Here is a 22,773-nt window from a genome sequence, read left to right on the forward strand (position 1 = left end):
GAGGTAGACAGTAAAGTTTCAGTGATAGCAAGCAAGTGGAAGTTATGGGATATGAAACTTGTGTACAGTATTGATTGTTGAGGAGGGCAAGGAGCAGCAGGTGAAAGTGAGATTGACTATACCAGTGGCAGAGCAGAAGGAGTGTAAAGTAAAACTCTGCAAATAATGGATGTTTCAGTTCTCTGGCAACTCTGAAAAAATTAAAAAGTTTTGTTTTGGGTCTAATGGAAAACAAATGCTTTTGAAATTTTTGGCGAATTGAAAAGTTGGAAAACATTTTGAAGCACGTTGAATGAAATGTTTAGTTAAACCTGGCATTTTTTCTTTAGATTTTAGGCATTTTAACAATGTGAAGGAAACTGGGTTCAGAAAACATCAGTAGGAGGAGGTGGTGTCTCACATTGTGATCGTGCCCTAGGCACTGGGATATTCTGATGTGGGTCTTTCTCAGTCTGTCCTGTTGGAGCTGTTATATTTTGTATAAATAGTCATTGGAGCAGGGATGTCCCAAATCCAAGGTGAATTCTCTAGACACCAGGCTAAGGAAACATTCTCACTATCTGTCCTAGCCCATTAGCTTATTTAGTGTCATCATAACTGACTATGAATTGTCAATGAATAGTCATTGGGTCAGAGAAAGATAGTGAGACTGAGGTTTTGTCTACACTACACAGGTTTGTCAACGCAAGGTACGCCAACGATCAAAAACTGCTATAATTACGTCACTTGTGCGTGTTGGCAGAGCACGTCCGCGGTTGGTGCTCTAGCATCAACAGTGACAGCAGTGCACTGTGGGTAGCTATTCAATTGTGCTACTTGCCACCTTCTGTAGCTAGGAGTTGTGGGAAGGTGGAGTGGATCACAGTTCAGCATGGGCGCAGGCTCAATGTCCCATGATGCAGTTTTTTCCGTCTGATCATTCGATGGGCTTCCAACTGGGTTTCATGGCATTTTTCAACAGCCCCTGTTTACTGTGCACCTGCCATCTCTGTCTGAAAAGATGGATCCCACATTGCATTCTCCTGTTGTGGTCACTGTTATGAACACATTGTGAATGGTCATGCAGTGTATCGTGAACTCCCAATCTGAACAGGATCAGAGTTGCCGGCTGTGTGCCATGGAAAGAAACAACACCAGATTACTTTTGGCATTCACAAAGCAGCTGCACACGGTGGACCATTGCTTTTGGGCTCAGAAAAAAAGCATTGAGTAGTGGGATCACATCATTATGCAGGACTGGGACGACGAGCAGTGGCTGCAGAACTTTTGGATGTGGAAAATCACCTTCCAGGAACTGTGTGTGGAGCTCACCCAGAACTGCGATGCAAGGACACCAAATGAGAGCTGCCCTCTCGGTGGAGAAGCACACCAGAAGCTGGCAACTCCAGACTGCTACCCAGTCAGTCACAAATCAATTTGCAGTTGGGAAGTCCACCACTGGGGCTGCGCTTAACGCAAGTGTGCAGAGCCATTAATTGCATCCTGCTACGAAAGACTGTGACTCTTGATAATGTGCGTGAAATAGTGGATGGCTTTGCAGCAATGGGATTCCCTAACTGCAGCAGAGTGATAGATGGCATACATATCCCAATTTTGGCCCCAGACCATCTCACAACAGCAGCAGGGACTGTCTTTTTGCTGCATGTTTGTACAGTGTCTAGCACAATGGGGTCCTGGTCAGTGATGGGGACTCCTAAGCAGTACCACAACACAAATAATCACATTTTTGCACATAAATAACTTAATTATGCTAATGAATGCTAGGTGTGTGATTCTAAATGAGAATAGATGCACAAGAATGTAGTGGTGATGCTGATGCTAAGACTTGACTCCAACGTGCATCAGACTTACAGGTAGCTTGAAATGAAGTGCAGATGACTGACAAGGATAGTGGGAAGGAGTTTGTGCCATATATCATTTATTTTCCCTCTGAAAGACTTGCATTTGAGTGTAATTGGTAACAACTTATCCATAAAGGTTTTATCCAGACATGTTGTATTATCAACTTTCATAGTCTAAATGTTGTATAATTTTCCTCAGCGAAAACTGCAATGGTCTTCAGAATTGGAACATACTTATACATAATTGGTAGCTAACCTACCAACAAATTTGTTACATTGTTAAAAATTGTTTTATTTCAAAAAATGTGCCATAGTCTGAGCCTCATGCAAATGTGCATAAAAATGATATTAAGCTTACTTCCTATTTTACAAGAATAATCTAGTCCTCCTTACGTTGACTTTGCTTATTAAAGCTATTATGGCATTTGGAAAGAAGTCTGAGTAACTTCATCTGATTCTGCAATGTTTTTTTCAATTTAACAGAATGTCTGTTTTGTTAGCATATCCAAATCTGCAGTAAAGGAGCTGGAGACTTTTTTTTTTTTTTTTTTTTTGGGTGGTGGTGTAAAAAGGTCAAAATGGCTGTATTTATAGTGTTTGCTTGACGTAAGTAGGGAGGCTTGAATAATGTCTAGCCAAGGACACCTGCTTCAGTAAATTTCCAAATAGACAGTGATCAGCAGTACCAAATGTCTCTTGTTCAGTAGTCTTATTTTAACTGAAAAGTAAAATGTTACTCTAGTCCAATAAAATATGTAGGTGGGCTTTTCTAAACATATCTGGAATTAAGTGTTTAAAGTGTTAACTTTGTACTTTCTCCTTTGTGCCACTGATACTTTACTTATGTTTACTCTGTTTTTGCAACAACACCAATACGTTATTTTTTAAAGAGTTGACAATCGTTTTCTATATGCCAGACGTTTGCATTGTTTATTTGTATCAGATACCTGCAGGACTCTCTGTCATATTTCAGGTACCATTTCCATTCTATGTAGGGTCACCAAATAGCAAGTGTGAAAAATCGGGACGGAGGTGGGGAGTAATAGGCACCTATATAAGAAAAAGCCCCAAATATCGGGACTGTCCCTGTAAAACTGGGACATCTGGTCACCCTAATTCTATGTGAAATTTGTATTATTTTTTCTAGAGATATCAGTAAAATCAGAACTTGTATCTTCCACCTCCCTTCCCCATCCTAAAACACACATTTCAATTTTAGGAAAGAGTTTTACAACTTTGTGTGCCATCCTTGTTTTTGCTAAGCACGTCTGTTTTGGTTGCATTTCCATTTCCAAGTTTCATGCATTTATATTCTGTCCTGTGCACTTGTGTGTGTACAGACACTTATGGGAGTGACAGAGTATTTACATTTTGACTCATGGATAAGAGAGGTGAAGAAGAGAGTCAATGAGTAGGACAGAGGAAATTATGAAATCCTAGATATTGTTGGGCTCCAGATGGTATGACATTCCCGTGGGCAATGAAATGAAAAAAACCCTATAAACGTGTGGGAGATATTAAGATTTATTTATTTATTTTTTGCCAAAGCCTCATGTAAATTTCTGACGTTTATGAGGGTAAAGATTTCATTTCAGTCAAATTTTAGGTCTTTGTAGCAAAACTGAATAACTCATAGAGTAAAAGCAATTATGATATGGTCTGTCTTCTACTACTACAGAAGTTTGGTACATCATGGATTACCCCAGCAGAACTAGTCCAAGCCAAGCCAGTTATTATACATAACTACTCTTCAGAGGTTTTGAGCTATTCTAAGGCAGTTTTTCAGTAAAGTTGTTGAGTGGGTATTTATCACTTTATAGACAACATAAACATTTTTTGTTGTATAACCTTTTCTAAACTCATTACAATTTTTGTTATGATCCAAGGGCTCAATATATGTAATACAGAATAGTACACTACATAGTAAAATAGTTTATAACTTGATTTGAAAAAAAGAAACCCTTGTTTTCTTCCATAGCTGGAACTCCAGAAGACAAGATGCGATTGTTTCTTATCTATTACATAAACTCAGTGCAGGCACCATCAGAGGTATGTTCTTTGTATCTTAATAAAACAAAAATAATTGGGAAAATTTGTGCTAAATTGGTATTTCATAAGGAATGAAATGAATGCCTATGCCAAACACCTATTTTTTCTTCTCAAGAAAAATATAGTACAGTCGTGTAGGATTGAATCTATTTACAGTCAAAGTTTTACAGACGTATTTACTACCACCAGGGATATTACTGCACAGTTATAAAATATAGCTAAACACTTGGATCATGATAATGTGGCTATGATTCAAATAGTAAGAATGTGACTTTTTAAAATATTTAAATCAAGTTTACACCAGCAAAATCTGGTACAGTTTCTGCTATTGGGGTACATTATTCAGTTGAGATGGACATTACAAAACACTTTCCACTTTTTACTCCATCCGTGACTATCCAGAAAGAGTTGCATTTACTGAACAACAAATATATTTCTTGGGACTGTGCACTAAAATGGTTTCTAACGCTTTGATCCCTTAGTAACCCAGAAAGCATTTTTTGCATATATTTCTTCTGAAACTAATCTGTGTCAGATAATTATTGTTTGTTTTTGTGCCACAGGCATGAGAGAAAAACACATAAACAATAGAACCCGAGGTTCTGGACACCAATGTGTTGGTTCCACCATTTCTGGCACCCCACAAGACACAAGCCGTACCATGCTGTGTAATTATGAAATGTTAATCTGACACATTCGCTAATTCTTAGTGCACAGGATTTAACCATATGGCTCCTGTTAAATACATTTAATTAAACTCTACTGTGTCAAATTCCAGTATAATGTAAACTAGGTTTTAAAATAGATCCAGCCTGAATTACAAATCATATTTTGGTGATGTTTTAATTGTGTGAATTATTTACAACATTAAATAACGTAATAACTAAAGTTGGGGTTTTTCAAAACAGCTTACGGTAGTTAGGCACCTTGAAGTTCATTCCCATTTCAATGCCTGCCTCCCTTAAGCTTCTTTGAAAATCCCAACCTATTTTTTAAGACATTTTAAGTCCTGTGCTCTTATGTTGTGGCTAAGAGGCTCAGCACAGAACTCACAGCTCAGGGAGTGTGGAGGCATATGGTGGTTTTAAGCAGTCTTATGCCCTTCTGATCCTGGATTGCTCCAGGGACTGACCAGATCTCCAGCATAACTTAGACAACCCTGTCCGAGTTACCCGACAGGCAGTAGCACTGCCCAAATCTCTGCAGTGCTGAGTGCTGCATCTCCCAGCATACATCCTTCACTGGGGCTTGCAAAGGAATCTTTAGGAGGCAGGTTTACAGCTATGTTCATCAGAGTGTGCTACAGGGGACATCTCCCCAAGCCAGATTCAGGGCTTTTAGGGTCTCTTTATGCTGCTTTTGCCCTTTTATGTGAAATGAAGGGAACAAATGGAGGTGAAGCTCTCAAGCATTGTTAGAAATCATAATAGTTGAAAATAATTTCCTTATTTTCTTACCTACCAAAACTGTAGCTTGGGATTTGTTGATATCTTAAATAATTAGCTTATCATAAAGAATAGCTCATTTAACAATGCCAGCAGCTGCAGGGAAAAAAATTTAGTGCAGATAGTTCTGCAATGTGTTCTGTACTGTCATGTTTTACAATTTTCAAATAAATGTAACTGCTTGAACATCTGCTTGAAAAGTTTAGAAAGATTTGGCTATCTCAGAAGCAGCCTAGATTTTTCTAAAATCTGTCTTCACTTTTTGCTGTTATTTTATTTAAACTATATATCTAATTCCACTTAATGTTTTAATATGGTAAGTAGAATATACAGAAATAATTTTTGTCAATACTGAAAATAATCCAGTGTTAAAATCCATTACAATATATCAGGTGATTCTAGAAGCTGTTATTGAAACAATTCTGATAAATTCAGATAGAGAAAAGTAGAATAAATATTTGAACAAAATAAGTCACCATGAAGAGTGTGATAGAACGTTGTTGTTTCTTTTTGTAGTGATAACTGTAATATAACACTTTACAAAAGTTAATTCAGTGTGAATAGGACTTCTTCACTGGCATGTGGTGATCATGGTCACTTGTTTTTATTTATAAGTTCTTATTCTTCTTCAAGTGATGGTCCCTATTGTATTCCACAAGGTTTATGCATGTTCACCATGCATCCAGATTTGGAAAATTTGAAAATAGTGTCCATTGGTCCATTCATATGCCCTCGCTTGTCCTGTGCTTCCATCCAAGGCGATAAAGGGTCGGGCAGACTGACCAAGTCTTTAGTTCCTTCTCACACCGCACATGGTCTGGATCAGAACTCTGTGTCCTCATCTCTAGTTGGGAGATAAGGAAGCACTCCCATAAGCATGGGACTAAATCTTTGTCCAAATCAAAGAAGATGGATTCTCCTTCCACCCACTCGGCCCAAGGACACAGAGAACGTTCTAAGTCCCACAGGCATGAGAGAAAAACACATAAACAATAGAACCCAGAGGTTCTGGACACCAACGCTTGGTACCACCATTTCTGGCACCCCACAAGACACAAGACCGTCTCTCACCGGGAAAGATCACAGTGCTGATACCAATAATTGGGAAAGAGAGTGCCTCTCACCAGGGAGATCCGAAACCGTAGCTGGACCCAGACCTTCCTGGATCCAGAATCTCCCCCTCCATCAGGCCAGTCCACTTCTACAGTGATTATATCTCCACCAAGAGACTGCTTCCAATAAGGGTTCCCTCACCCTTCGCACCGATGCTTTACACTCTTCCATTGGCTCCGATAGTACCACCATTAGAACTGGAAGCTGAAAAATGTCTCCACTTGGCAAAATGGAAATGTTTCACTTCCTGGGCTCAGTGCCATCACCTCAACACCATCTCGATCCCTACTGTCCTGGACTACCTCCTGGAACTGAAGACATCAGGCCTTCCTCTCAGGCCTGTCCGGGTCCATCTGTGGATTGGTGCGTGGTATTTACTCATCCCACCACCACCCACTTCTTGAAAGGCACCTTGAAAGGTGCTGAACAGCTTCCCGCCTGTGCTCAAACCCCTTCCCCCCCACCTAGAAAACTCAATTTTGTAGTCTCCGCCCTCACCGGGCCCCCCCTTTGAGCATCTGACCACGTGCTCCCTCTCCCACTTCTCCATGAAGGTCATCTTCCTCATGGCTATCATTTCTGCTAGGCGAGTCAGCAAATTAGCAGCTATGATGGCCAACTGTGCATGCCCCCCACATGTGGTTTTTCATAAAGACAAGATTTCCTTCAACCTTCAACCCAAATTCCTCCTGAGGATGGTCTCTGAGTTCCACCTCAACAAATCGATTCACTTCCCAGTCTTCCATCTTAAGCCGCTTGCCACTCTTGTGGATAGGTCCCTGCACTCACTCGGGAATAAATGGTCAGTTTTCAGAATGGATAGAGGTAAATAGTGGTGTCCCCAGGAGTCTGTACTGGGACCAGTACTTTTCAACATATTTATAAATCATATGGAAAAGAAGTAAACAGGTGGCAAAATTTGCAGATGATACAAAACTACTCAGTTAAGTACAAAGCAGACTGTGAAGAGCTACAAAAGGACCTCACAAAACTGGGTGACTGGGCAACAAAATGGCAGATGAAATTCAGTGTTAATAAATGCAAAGTAATGCACATTGGAAAACATAATCCCAACTGTACATTTTAAATGATGGGGTCTAAATTAGCTATTACCACTCAAGAAAGAGATCTTGGAGTCATTGTGAATAGTTCTCTGAAAACATCCACTCAATGTGCAGCGGCAGTCAAAAAAGCTAACAGAATGTTGGGAATCATTAAGAAAGAGAGAGATAAGAAGACAGAAAATATATTGCCTTTATACAAAACAATGGTACGCCCTCATCTTGAATACTGCGTGCAGATCTGGTTGCCCCATCTCAAAAAATATATATTGGAATTGGAAGAGGTACAGAAAAGGGCAACAGAAATTATTGGGGTATGGAACAGCTTCCATATGAGGAGAGATTAATAAGACTTGGATTTTTCAGTTTGGAAAAGAGACGACTAAGAGGGGATATGATAGAGGTCTATAAAATCATGACTGGTGTGGAGAAAGTAAATAAGGAAGTGTTATTTATTCCTTCTCATAACACAAGAACTAGGGGTCCCAAATGAAATTATTAGCAGGTTTTAAACAAACAAAAGGAAGTATTTTTTCACACAACGCACAGTCAACCTGTGGAACTCTTTGCCAGAGGATGTTGTGAAGGCCAAGACTATAACAGAGTTCCAAAAAGAACAAGATAAGTTCATGGAGGATAGGTCCATCTATGGCTATTAGCCAGGATGGGCAGGAATGGGGTCCCTAGCCTCTGTTTGCCAGAAGCTGGGAATGGGCAACGAGGGATGGATCACTTGGTGATTATCTGTTCTGTTCATTCCTTCTGGGGCATCTGGCTTTGGCCACTGTCAGAAGAGAGGATACTAGGCTAGATGGACCATTGGTCTGACCCAGTATGGCCTTTCATATGTACTTATGATGTCTGCTATGTGCTTGCATTCTTCCTCAACAGAACTCATGTCTGTTCATGGCCATTGTGGACAGACCCCAGGGCTAAGCCCTATATTCTCAGTGCATCTCAAAGTGGGTTTCTGCATGCATCCAAGTGTGCTATACATGGCTAACACTCCACTGCCTGGCAGGATTATGGAACATTCTACACAGGTGCAAGTGGTCACATCTGCCTCCCTGGCACATCATCTGCCGAGCAACAATGTGGCATTCAATGCATACCTTAACCACCCATTACTCCACCCAGAGGGCAGCATAATTTGCAGCTGTGAGCCATGCCATCCCGCAGACTGCAATACCTCTTGCATCCTTGCACCCCTTCCTCCGCACTGATCACTGCGTAATACTCACCCGCATTTGGAATACGTATAGGGACCCTCACTCAAAGAGGAGGAGGTTACTTATCTGTAACTGAGATTCTTTGTGGTCCCTATTTGTATTCCAATACCCACCCTCCATCCCCTCTGCTGCAGACCATACTGCTCAATGTTAAGAGGGTGGCTGAGGGGGCGCCATCCCGCACACCCTCATAACTTCTCCTAGAACACAAGGCTACGTATGACATGTGTGGGTCAACAGATACTGCTACAGAAATCTTCCGACGTATTGTGCATATGTGCACCCATGTTTGTAATACAAATAGGGACCACACATCTTGAAGAACCTCCAGTTATAGGTAAGTAACCTCCGTGAGCTGTAGCTCACGAAAGCTTATGCTCAAATAAATTGGTTAGTCTCTAAGGTGCCACAAGTACTCCTTTTCTTTTTGAGAATACAGACTAACACGGCTGTTACTCTGAAACCTGTCACATTGACAAAGTTATTTGCCTTCCTGTGTTTTTTTTCCCAAAGCCACACCAGGAAGATGCTCTCCATATCTTGGACATTAGAAAGGCATTAGCCTTCTATTGGTACAGAACCAATCCATTTAGAAAGTCTCCTAGAGCTTTTATACCAATTGCAAACAGGTCCAACAGATCCACAGTCTCCACCCAAAGACTTTCAAAGTGGGTTTCTAGTTGTATTCTTATTTGTTACCAGGCTGCTAATGTTCGGCCCCACCCTCCCTTCCAACCAGAATTATAGCCCATTCTGCAAGATCTTAAGCAGCCTGCATGGCACTATTACAAAATGTTTCAGTTGCTGCTATTTGCAAAGCAGCAATCTGGGCATCACTGCACACTTTTTTCCCAAACACTACATCCTGGTATACACGTGTAGATCAGACACTGCTGTTGGTATGCAGTCCTTTCTTTAGTGTTGGATCCAGTTCCAAAGCCCCCTCTTCCTTTAGTGGCTAATCCTCAGAAGTCACCTGAAGTGGAGCACCCATAGGGACAGTTCTCGAAGAAGGAGAGGTTAGTCACTTTGTGCAATTACTGGAGTTCTCTAAGATGTGTGTCTCAATGGGTGTTCAGTTACACACACCCCTTCCCTTCTGCTTCAGCATTTCATCTTGTGGGACTTTATGGTAGGGAGGGTGGTTCACCCACGCATCTACGTATATCCTCTGCGTGAGCCATGAGTATGTTTGGAGCTTGTGCGTGGGCCAAATGGGCACTGCTACTGAAAGTCTCTGATCAAAGGCACATGAGGCGCGTGCACACCTGAAATGGAGCACCCATAGGGGTACCCATCTCAAAAAACTCCAGTCGCTGCACAAGGTGATTGTCCTCTCCTTTCTCCTATCAACAATCCTGCAAGTGACAAATAGGCTGTCACGTGCTAGATATTTACCTAGTATGAAAGTAATTTATATTTCAGTAACATCACTTGAATGTTATACAGTGACTTTTAGAGTGTAATCCTATAAATTATATTCTTGATGGAAACTACTCTCTGCCAGTGTTTTAAGTCTGGTTGCTCTTTTTTACATAACAAGAATCAGTTTATTCTGCACAAAAGAAAAATAAATATGATTTTGATTTTCTGAATGTGCTTTGGTTTTAGTATGAACACAATAAAATATGCTACTTTTATTACCGGCTATTCTGATCATGAGTAATTGTGTGAAGATGGCTTTTCTTTGACAGATGTGGAAGAGACTGAGGATTTAGATTTAGATTTCACCGAAAACAGTCTGTTAACTTTATTTGCTTTCAAATATTCATAAGTTCATTTACACTTTATGTTGGGGGTCTGATAGGTCTAAGATTTTTTTGTGCCACCTACCCAAGACACAAAGCCCCAAGTGCAATTTCAATCCCCTAGCTGTGTGGGAGGTGTGGTAAGAATGTACAAAGCAAGACCTAGGATAATTACTGTGTAATTACCTGCAATTTTTTACCCCTCAACCCCAGGATTCATGGTAGAAGAAAGTAGCATTTGGGATTAAGGAAGTCTGTGGGCTAGTGGTGAATTAATCCACTCTAGCTATAGAGAATGGGTGAAGAGATAGACAGTAGTTGGAGGCAGTTTTTACAGATGGGACTGGCAAATCTTCTCAGTGCATTAGTTCCCCATCTGCAAAATGGGCGTGATAATGCTACCTCATTTCACATAGTTGTCATAAACATAAATTAATGTTTATGAAGCACTTAGATGCTGTAGTGATGAGCGCCATAGAAAAGCCCATGAGGAAATTAATAATTCTGTCTTCAGAGCAGGTTTTGAATAGTGTGCAGTAAATAAGGCATAGGCCACAACTGGAATAATGAGGAAAAAACAAAATATTGAATAGCTGACCATTAAGTGAGCATTGTCTTTTCTGTGGCTTTGAATGAGGCAGGGGTCCTCTGGACCAATTAGTATATGATCATGTAATTAAAGACCATCATATATATGTCCAGGAGGGCTGAATTAAGGCTAAATGTGTACATCTGGGAACAAAGAACATACTCCATACTTACAGATGGGAGACTGTCCTGGGAAGCAGTGACTTTGAAATAGATTTAGGGGTGGGGGTGATAATCAGCTGAACATGAGCTCCCAATTTGATGCAGTGGCCAAAATAGCTGATGCAATCCTGAGATGCGTAAACAGGAATCTCAAGTAGGGGTAGAGACATTATTTTACCTTTGTATTTGTCACTGGTGCAACTGCTGCTGGAAGACTATGTCAAGAATGTTGATAAATTAGAGAGGGTACAGAGAAGAGCCCCAAGGATGATTAAAGGATTAGAAAGCCTGCCTTAGTGATACTCAAGGAGCTTAGTCCATCTCGCTTGACAAAAAGAAGGTTAAGGGGTGACTTGATTACAGTCTACAAGTATCTACATGAGGAACAAATATTTAATGGGCTTTTCAATTTAGCAGAGAAAGCTATAACATGATCCAATGGCTAACAGTTCGCAAAAAGAAAAGGAGTACTTGTGGCACCTTAGAGACTAACCAATTTATTTGAGCATAAGCTTTCGTGAGCTACAGCTCAGTAAATTGCTTGTGAATTTAAAAAACACTTAGAGGTAAGACTTGAACTCCTGGTCTCTGCTTTCCCCCAGATTTCAGAGAAAAGTAAAGACCAGTGCAACTTTCACAGATTTTAAGGACAGAAAGGTGACCCTGGAGGTTTTTCGCCTTCCTCTGTAGCATGGGGCACGGGTCACTTGCTGGAGGATTCTCTGCTCCTTGAGGTCTTTAAACTACAATTTGAGGACTTCAATAGCACAGATATAGGTGTGAGGTTTTTTTTTGTAGGAGTGGTGGGTGAAATTCTGTGGCCTGCGTTGTGCAGGAGGTCAGACTAGATGATCATAATGGTCCCTTCTGACCTAAATATCTATGAATCTATGAATCTAGTCTGACTTTCTGTATAGAAACAGGGCACAGAACTTCTCCAGAATAATTCCTAGAGCATATCTTTTAGAACATCATCCAATGTGACTTAAAAATGGTCAGTGATGGAGAATCCACCATGACCCTTGGTACAGTGTTACAATGGTTAATAACTCCCACCCTTAAAAATGTATGCCTTATTTCCAGTCTGAATTTGTCTAGCTTCAACTGTTAGCCAGCAATTTACTGCGCTTATTAACCACAGTGTCAGGGTTCCCTCCCCACTCTGAACTCTAGGGTACAGATGCGGGGACCCGCATGAAAGACCCCCTAAGCTTATTTCTACCAGCTTAGGGTAAAACTTCCCCAAGGCACAGACTTTTTGCCCTTGGACAGTATGCTGCAACCACCAAGTGATTTAACAAAGAATCTGTGAAAGGGCCACTTGGAGTTCCTATTCCCCCAAGCCTTACACCCTGTTTCCTGGGGTGGCTTGAGAATAATATCCTAACCAATTGGTTACAAAGTGATCACAGACCCAAACACCAGGGTCTTAGGATCATAGAGAAATCAGTTAGGCTCTTAAAAGAAACAGAACTTTATTAGAAAGAAAAAAGGTAAAAGAAGCACCTCTGTGAAATTAGAATGGAAGATCTCACAGGCAGTCAGATTCAACACATAGAGAATCCCTCTAGGCAAAACCTTAAGTTACAAAAAGACACAAAAACAGGAACACACATTCCCTCCAGCACAGCGAATTTCACAAGCCAAAAATAAAATAAAATCTAACGCATTTTCTAGTTAGGTTACTTACTAACTCTATAGGATTTGGATTGCTTGCTTTTTTGATCTGTCTCCGGGTAGAGGTATCACAGAGACAAACAAAGCCTCACCCTCTTCCCCCCCTCCGCATTTGAAAGTATCTTGTCTCCTTATTGGTCATTTTGGTCAGGTGCCAGCCAGGTTACTTGAGCTTCTTAACCCTTTACAGGTAAGAGGATTTTATAGTACTGTATCAGAGCATCTTAACCCCTTCCCTTTATATTTATGACACACAGCCATGAACCCTAATCTAAGTGACAGTTATAGAAGAGCTGCTGAGCCCTGTCTCCTCTCACCATCTTTTAAATAAGTTAACAGAGAGCTTTTGCAAGGTCACTGAACGTGCAGAACTCAGGTCTCGAACATTACCAACCCTTATCTTATCCAGTATGCCGCACTGCCTGTCAGTCACTAAATTACTTGTGGTTATCCTATCTCTAACCACTATAAACTACACTCCTCTCCACGATCCATGGATAGAATCCAAGATTATGAGTCAGGAATAGAATACTGGCAAGCAATTGTGTAACCCATTGGGAAAGCGTGTGGCTACTCTTCCTCCACTGGCTGGTCAACAAAAGAGCTAGCAGTTACTCCTGTTGTTCAAATAGTAAGGGCTTATGCTAGGGATATGAAGATTAGGGGGTTCTGGTCTGTGTGGGGAAATGGTACAGTAGTTGCATAAGATTCCCATACAACTTGCACTCTAGTTCAAAACCGTAATAGTTACCTGACACCAAATAACGTCGCAAATGCATTGAATGTGTTAGTCACATGCTCCTTGATCTAACTGATAGAAAAACATATGAGGTCACTCACTGTGAAGGATTTGCATTTCAAGCAAGTTGAGTACATATTGACTTTGGGTGTCCCTTGGAGATGGAAGTGAAAACCTGAAGGATGTGTCCTGCCATAATCTTAACTATCTCTAAACGTAGTTTTTATTTGCCAGCTCCTAAAGTTAGTTTGAATTTTTTAAATTTTCTTTTCAAAAGCAAAATAAGTTGCATTTATACTGCTTATTTAACATGTTTAGGGGAGAAAAATATCTACATATTTTGTCATCTGTCTATGCAAGGACAGTTTGATTTAGAATAGTGGAAAGCAGTTGTAATTCTCCTATGTATGATTTCAGGCTGATTTGGAGCAATACAAAAAAGCATTGATGGATGCAGGATGTAATCTTACTCCCTTGAACTATATAAAACAATGGAAGTAAGTTAAATTTTTCTTCTTCATAAAACTGCAGATAATTGTGGGGAAGTTGAAAACAGATACATAAACTACTGCAGCCAGGATTTGTGCAAATTGTGTATTACTTTTAATGTCTAATGAATTGTGGTTCTTACATAATTTTGCTGTCACTTGTTTTACAATACATGTGAACACTTCTAAATCGAACTCTAACATACGTGAGAATGGTATTAAACTTGATTTTGAACAATACACTTGATATGTTTCTCTTGACACAAATGAGTAATTTGCTGAAGGCAACTGAGTGACTCCGTAGCAGAGCCTAGTTTAAATTCAGAATTCCTGGCTTTCTGATCCTTGGTTCAGTCTTGTGGGCCATCCTGCTTATCTATGTATGAAATATTAGATCTTATAAAAGGAGAAATCTATCTTTCATCCATCCTCATCCTGAATTCTAGGTACTATACTCTAATTTCTTTGGGTTTCTAACTATATCTCATTATAGCTATAAGCTTTAGAATGGCAAAAGCTATTATGAAAGGGATGCATTCAGTTTTTAATAAAAGGAGAGAGATGTTTGTAATTTGCTCAATTATCCAATGACAGATTTTAGAGGCAGAGCCATTTCCATTCTCAGATGGCCAGGAGGTCTTCCACAATGGTCTTCATAGAAAGAGAAGATGTAGTAGTATAACGGTGAAAACAAATTCAGCACTTGATTATAACATTTCTTTAATAGGGCTTTTGCCAAGATGGCTTCAGCTCCTACCAGCTATGGAAATGCTACAGCTAAACCATTGGGGTAAGTTGTTTAATTCATCTACCAAAATTCCTAGTAAATCTTGTATTATTTATTAATTTATTTTATAAGCACTGAGAGCATTCAGTAATAAATAACCTTTAAAATGACTGTTTTTTATTAGATTCCACATAATAAAGCTGAAACTACAGTTGAAATAAATTTAGCTATGTGTAGTTTAAAAAAAAAATGAGCTCAATCTTTTAGTTCTCCTTTGAGTGATGGTTCCTATTGTATTTCAGCATGGGTGTACGCATGTACCCTGAGCCAAAGAATTTGAAATTAGCGTCTGTTGTTCTGCGCATGCGCCCTGGTTTACCTTGTACCTCCGCCGGAGGGGATAAAGAGCTAGGCGAAACGACTTTCTCTCCAGTTCCTTCTCACTGCTGCATGGTCTGGGTTGGAACTTCCAGTTCTTCATAGCTTTGGCTTCATCTTACAAAATGAGATTGAGTTTTGTACATAGTTTTAACATCTTGTACAGTTTTTACAGATTGCAATTTGCTATTTTATAGACTTCTTACAGTTTACATTTAGTCTTTTCGGGGGACACCCCTCCTCCCCGGCGTACCCCCTTCAAGTACCAGCCTATGCCCAGGACTCCATGCTTCAAACTGTGCTTCCTGCCCAATATCCTTCTCAGTCAGCGACGCCCACCAGCATTGCCTGTCCTGCTTTGGAGAAGTCTACATCACAGCAAGATGCAGTATCTGCCAATTGTTCCCCAGCCATATCCAAGAAGAGCAGGAACTTTGTCTCCAGAAATACCTCATGGAGAAGGTCATGAGGCCTCAATTGGACCCAGACCAGGGACACGCCTCTCCCCTCATACATCAGCCTGATTCAGCAAGGAGTGTGCCTTCTACTGTGAAGTCTGACCCTGGTGCAGGAGAACCTGCCCCCACAGACCCGCTAGGGGGATCTTGGTAGGAATCCAGGAAACACTCTCATAAGCATGAGACTAATTCTTCCTCTAAATCCACTTCAAGGAAGTCAGATTAGGCTCTGAGCACGCCCATCAGCTCAGAGCCCTGAAAACTTAGGATGTACTAAGTCCCAGAGTCATGACGAGAAAGCCCATAAGCATTGGGCTACATCAGTAATGAACCATCAATACCATCATTGTCAGTACCTCCTAAACCCCGGGATCTGCCAGCACCAACAAAGACCAATCATCGTGAGTTTCACCTAACCACAGCACCTTCTGCCTTGGTAGCTATACAGTCTGCCCCAGCTCCAATGGCTTGAACAAGTAAAATCCCTTTCACACCAGGGAGATCTAAATCTGTTGCAACTCCACAGGACATTTTCACTTTCCCAGATCTGGAATTCCCTCCTTCATTGGGCCCTCCATCTCCAGAGAGATAACACCATCTCCCTGTGTACAGAAGCAGTCAGCTTGTAGAGCTGGTGTGTGAGCAGTTGAATCACCTATCAGCAGCCTACCTTCCGGGGAAGCAAAATGTGCTTCCAGGCTCCGTCACAGACATTTTGCAGTCAACCATGGGTGGGAGCACCACGACTTGGTCCTGCACAATATTTTCACTCTATGGGGAACCCCAACCAGGGATCTCTTTGCCACTCAGATGAAGAGAAAATGCATAACATATAGCTCCAGAAGGGGCCATGGTCACCACTCCCAGGGTGATGCTCTGCTGCTTCCCTGGTCGGACTAGTTTAACTATGCCTTCCCTCCACTACAGCTCCTGCCATGAGTTCTACACAAATCTGGCAGCACAGGGCCTGGGTCATCCTGATCACCTCCTACTGGCCCAGACAGTTTTGGTGTCCCAACCTCCTATTAATGGCATCCCGACTACCAGTCATCTTCCCAATGTTTGCCGAGCTCCTGACCCAGTGGAACACCAGGATCAAGCACCCCGGTCTGCATTTGCTCCACCTCTCAGGGCTTGATATTTGGTTGGGCGTCATCCTTAGGATGTTCATGCTCCACAGCTGTGCGAGACATCCTTTCTTATAGTAGGAACGACTCTACTAGAAGTTGTTACCTTGCTAAACGGAGGTGCTTTTCTTCTTGGCACATCAAAATAGCATTCTCCTAGAAACTGCAGATATTCCTCTCATCTTGGATTATATCCTTTCTCTGAAGATATCAGGCCTGTCCATTAGCTCCTTGCAAGTCCACTTGGCAGCAATCAGTGCATACTATCCACTTTCTCAGGGCTACTCGATCTTCACACATCCAGTGACCACTAGATTCTGGAAATGCCTAATCAGAACCTTCGCGCCTGTTCAGAAGCCTGCTCCCTAGTGGAACCTGAACCTTGTTCTCTCTGTACTTACAAGGCCCCCCTTTGAATCTTTAGTTTCTTGCTCCATGTCTTTCCTTTCCATGAAGGTCACTTTCCCCGTAGCCATTACCTCAGCTAGAAGGTTTGGCGAGCTTGGATCGGTGATGGCATATCCTCCTTACACTATATTCCATAAGGATAAGGATTCTTTGCATCTATACCCCAAATTCACACCCAATCGATTCACTTACCTGTGTTCTCCCAAAACTGCATGCTTCCTCAGAGGAATGAAGACTCCATTCCCTCAATATTTGGTGGGCCTTGGTCTTTTACCTGTAAAGAACAAAACCAATCAGGAAGTCCCTGAGACTATTTGTCACTATAACAGAAAGAATCAGGGGGCATGCCATCGCCACTCAGAGAGTCTCCAAATGGATCTCTGGCTGCATTCTACTCCGCTATCAGCTGTCCCAGGGGGTAAAAGCTCATTTCACAAGAGCACAAGCAACAACTATGGCATCACTTCAGGAGGTGCCTCTCCTTGATACCTGTAAAGCGGTCATGTGGAGCTTTGCTCACATGTCTGTAAGACATTATACCTCGGTGCAGGACTCCTCTGCTGATGCTTCCTTTGGGGAAGCAGTCCTCCACTCAGCTCTACCATCTAGACACTAAAAATCATGGACTGAATGGAGATACTGGATTTATGGCCAGTCCATGATTTTTAGTGTCTAGCAGACTTATGAATTTAAGCTCCCAGGCTCATCTTTTGAAAGTGTTTGTGCAGATTTCCTTTAAGGATAACGACTAATAGGTCAGATACAGAGAGATTGCTTTGTAAAAAGTGTTCACCCACAGGGTGAACAAAGACACTGAATTTGTGGCTTATTACAACAATCTGTAACGTACCTCGAACTTATCCTTGTCATTGAGTCATATCAGCTGATTATTTTTATTTGTTTGTTTGTTTATTTATTTATTTATTTATTTATTGTGGTACCTTGGGGGACCCAGTCATGGATCAGGGTCTCTCTGTGCCAGATGCTGCTCACATACATAACAAAAAAGAAGATCCCTGCTCTGAAGAGCTTACAGTCTAAGACAAGATACAGCAGACAGGTGGGGCAAAAGGTAACAATGAGACCAAACTGAACATCATGAAAAGCGATGGTCGCAGCACACTGGCTGTCTAACTATTGTCAAGTTTTTTGTAGAGCACTTGGCAGAGGAGAGCTGTAAGGACAAAGAAGTGGCTTTGGGGATGTGCATATGGAGTAGCATCTGAGAAAACACAAAGTTAATATTAAAAACTGCTGGTTTTGTTCAGTCTGCCAACAAAAAAAAAACTTAATATAATGGTTGAGGGCACAGTTTTACTACAGCATACCATTTTGTTTAATGGATAGCAGGTTAAAATTATATGAAAGTTCTGCAGACTTGTCAAATTCATATATTGTGTTGTCTTTGTTTTTCAGTCTGTTTTCACGTGTTATGAATACGGGCTCACAGTTTGTGATGGAAGGAGTGAAGAATTTGGTATTGAAACAACAAGTGAGTTTAAGAATGGAAAACAACAAAAGATATTTTTAGACTGCTTTGATGGCACATTTCAGACAAATATTTGACCATAGTTTATCCATGTAATACATTTTATTAAAATGAATGGTGCTAAGGATACAAAATTAAGCATAACAGACCTTCTCTAAGACTCCTTATGCATATAGTATAAATACATTATTTGTTTTTTATATTTCGATTATAGCTTTTAATTTGTAAACACATTATTTTTCACTGTTGAGAAGCTTATCGTCCATGAATAATATCCTAAATTATCCCTGTGAGGCCCTATGCTCAAGGGGCATTTGCTCCCAAAAAGTGTAATAAATGTCTTAGGTCCACCAGTTCCCTCTGCAAACTAATTTCAACACCATGAAAGGAGTAAATATGCATCTTTAGGTATTTTTTAATAAATACCCATAACCTTCATAAACACAGAATATGTGGACATGTGCTGTTTTTCCTTAGATTATCTCATATTTTGTCAGTAACCATTCCAAAATTATTGAAAGTCTAATACTATTTTGATCCTTCTGTTCATTCACATATCAGGCACTTCTAATTTAGCACATCTAAAGTATAAAACAACCTCAGCCTTGAAGAACTGTAGCATGGAAAAGAGTAACAAGTCTAATAATAATACCTAGGTCTTATATAGCAGTTTTCAACAGTAGATCTCAAAGAACTTTATAAAGGAGGTCAAATATCATTATCCGTATTTTACAGGTGGAGAAACCGAGTCACACAGAGATGAAATGATTTGTCCAAGGTCACCCAACAGACCAGCAGCAGAGCTGGAAATAGAAGTCAGGTTGTCTCAGTGCCAGTCTAGTGTGCTATCGACTAGGCCACATTGCCTTCTCTTATAACATTTAGCTTCACTTAAGAAAAATATTTCATAGTATAACTCACTTGTAACTCTGCCAATCATGAGTTGTCTCAAAAATATCATCACTCCTTTATACAGTTTATATGTAAATTCAGTCTTGTGGTTGAAATCTTAAACTCAGGTTATGGTTATCATAAGTTAAAAGTCAACTCCTTGGGGGATTTAGATTGGCTAAATTGTTATAGGAAACATTCATTTGAATTTCCTGAACATTGTATGATGAAAATAGAAAAGGAGTACTTGTGGCACCTTAGAGACTAACCAATTTATTTGAGCTACAGCTCACTTCATCGGCTGTAGCTCACGAAAGCTTGTGCTCAAATAAATTGGTTAGTCTCTAAGGTGCCACAAGTACTCCTTTTCTTTTTGCGAATACAGACTAACACGGCTGTTACTCTGAAACCTATGATGAAAATGTTGCAGTAATACCATTAAAATGATGGGCCATAGAAGAATGAATGGAATAAACAGATTTTAATACATTGAATTTCTCATTTATTTTTGTTTTAAATAGCCTTGGTTCTGCAACCTAAGAACTAAATACAATTAAAACTTTTTTTTTTCCAAATAGAAGGTCTTAGTATAGGCTGATCTAGTAGCTGAGCAAAAGCCAAAAGAAAAAAAAAAATCAATTTGATTTTTCTTCTGATCTTAAGTATTTTTTTCACTCTATTGCTTTATGATCAGAATATCTTTTGTGCATCAAAAATATTAACTGTCACAAAAAGCTTTTTAACTGGTTTCCATAGCTTTTATAAGGCAATTTGTGAGGCTAATTCTACAGGAATATGATTGTGAATAGAGGTTATGCATTAGATTATACAGTTAGGATCAGTAAGACATAATGAAATATTTATAAGTTAAGAAAATAATTTAAAAGTGCTGCTTTTACATTGTTTGCCAAAGACCTGTTTAAAACATTTATTTCTTGCAACAATGTCTAATAGTGATATTTCATATGAGACCCACTGTGACTGACTCTTGTTGAGGGAAATTACAAAAGCTTTTACACATACCTGGCTTTAAAACCTAATAGCTTAGTTGACAACAAGTTGAAACAGAACTTACTGTCTGACTTTTTTGTTTTGGAGATTCATTGACTGATTGAGAAGCTGTAAAATGCAGGTTTATAAGGTTTCTGATCTGGCTTTTAACTCTTGTGCCCAGTATTGTATATGTTAAGACTCCTTGGGATAGCCAAATAAGATGCCTTTTTGCATGATTTTTAAGCATGCTGCAAGTTTTTTTTTTTGGGGGGGGTGGGGGGGCATTTGTTTTAATGTTAGCCTTTTTTTTTTCTGGGGCAGCACTCAGGCAGGGGTTTATGTTCTTTTTTGTTCAACATCTTTTTCAATTTAATTGGTATCTAACTTATACTTTGGAATTTCCTTTTCTGATGTATATTCTTTCAGCAAGACATTGTCAATTCAGTCATTATCTAAATTCTCCTCAAGCTTATTGTAACTCTTGCTCAGGCCCTCATCCTGATTACTGCAACCGCTTCTCCCTTACAACCACATCACTACCCTCCAGTCTACCCAAACAAAGTTGCTAAGATCATTTTCCTTGTCTATGACTTTGACAACATTGCTTCCCTTTTAGAATTCCAACACTGGCTTTCATTCTTCCACCAAATCAAATTCATGCTTCTTGTCCTAACCTTCAAAGCATTCCATTCTATTTAGGGTCTTATATCCTGATCATCACAATAGTATCTGTACACCCTTGAATTCTGCCCCATACTTTTTCATTCCTGTTTTTGTATTATGCTTCTTTCTCATACCCCAACTTCTTGCTCCATCAGTGATGCCAGCCCTGTCTGCACCTCCCATAAACATCTCCACACTTACTTCCATATGCCCCTTTTGCATGGAAAGCTCCATGATATAATCTATACAGCTGCTTACCATATACTCTTTCAAATCCCTCATTTCTGCTGTGATGTCCAGTTATAGCTAGGCAGGTGATAAGCTGTGACTGTCCCTCTTCCCTTTCCTTCCTTTTCCTGCTCCCTTACTCCTATTAACTTCCCCATTCCTGCCATTCCCTCCACCTCCACTTCCAATTTAAAAAATTGAAAAGTAAAATAAAAACAACAAAACATAACTAACAAAGCTATGCCAATTCATCAACATATATGTGTGTTTTGGGGTGTTCTAGATTGAGGGCCCACCAGGGCAGGCATGATCTCGTACTTGTGTCCAGAGAGTTCCCAGTGCAGTGGGGATTGGACAATTATATTAAACATAATATAAATGTTTACTAATAATTATCACCCTTGAACTGACCTGTAAGGCTATTGTCCTTTCTTCCCTCAGTTCTCTACTCGAAACCTATTTCTGCCACAACACATACGATAAATCAGCCACTTGGAATGAATAGGACCAGGGGCAGTTGGTTGATATTTAAATAATTGTAAAACAAAAAAAAGTAAAATAACAAATGAGTGGGGTTTTTTCAATCTCTGGCTGTAACTGCCATAGATTGTGTATATTTGCCTCCCTTTATCCCAAGATTAATATGCTACTTGCCTTCTTAGATTGCAGGTTCTTAAGAGCAGGCCCTCATGTCTATCTTAATTTGCACTAATCCTGGCACCTGATTTTGACCACAACTTCTGGATACTACTGGATTATAAATATTAAATAATAATAACGAAAAGCCCACTTTTACTTACGGTGTTCAAGATAAGACTATGGGTTAAGGCTGCTAAAAGTAAAATACAAGATTTAATTCATCAGTACTATTCAGTGGTGAAAAATTAGCTTCACAAACAATTTAAGCACAACAAGTGTAAATGTAATCAAATGTAAACATGAGTTAATAAAATTACCTCACTTAACAGTTACAGTTAACTTTGAAGGCTGGCTAGTGTCATAAGCAGAAATTTCATTACAACTTTAGTGTTAATATCTTTAGTGCCAGTTAAATAACATTCAGCTAAAATAACACAAAAAATTCACGTAAGGTTAATGTAAGGAAAGTGAATAATTAAGTCTTTTATTCTCAAACTTCTTTTATACTGGGTACTTATAAAAATTAATACTTGTGTTATGTTTCTAATTCATGTAAAACAAAGAATAATAGAAAATAATATAAATAAGAAATAATATCCTTTCCTTTCATAACTGAATAAGACATACAAATG

At 39.9% G+C, this 22,773-nt stretch overlaps 1 protein-coding gene across 5 annotated transcripts in view; it reads left to right on the plus strand.

Annotated features, from left to right (window-relative positions):
• The window catches only part of SCFD1 (sec1 family domain containing 1), a 142,257-nt gene that overhangs the window by 80,266 nt on the left and 39,218 nt on the right, over positions 1–22,773 (plus strand). For 2 of the 5 annotated variants that reach the window (XM_077818974.1, XM_077818976.1), the window contains exons 16-19: positions 3,820–3,890; positions 14,070–14,149; positions 14,868–14,930; positions 18,655–18,730. In XM_077818974.1, coding sequence (XP_077675100.1) covers positions 3,820–3,890; positions 14,070–14,149; positions 14,868–14,930; positions 18,655–18,730 — 290 coding nt within the window. Of the gene's footprint in view, positions 1–3,819; positions 3,891–14,069; positions 14,150–14,867; positions 14,931–18,654; positions 18,731–19,462; positions 19,548–22,773 lie in introns of all 5 variants that reach the window. The other 3 variants (XR_013346388.1, XM_077818975.1, XR_013346387.1) reach the window with 2 other exon arrangements.

The sequence above is a fragment of the Eretmochelys imbricata genome, chromosome 6, assembly GCF_965152235.1.
Source record: "Eretmochelys imbricata isolate rEreImb1 chromosome 6, rEreImb1.hap1, whole genome shotgun sequence".
Lineage (NCBI taxonomy): Eukaryota > Metazoa > Chordata > Testudines > Cheloniidae > Eretmochelys > Eretmochelys imbricata.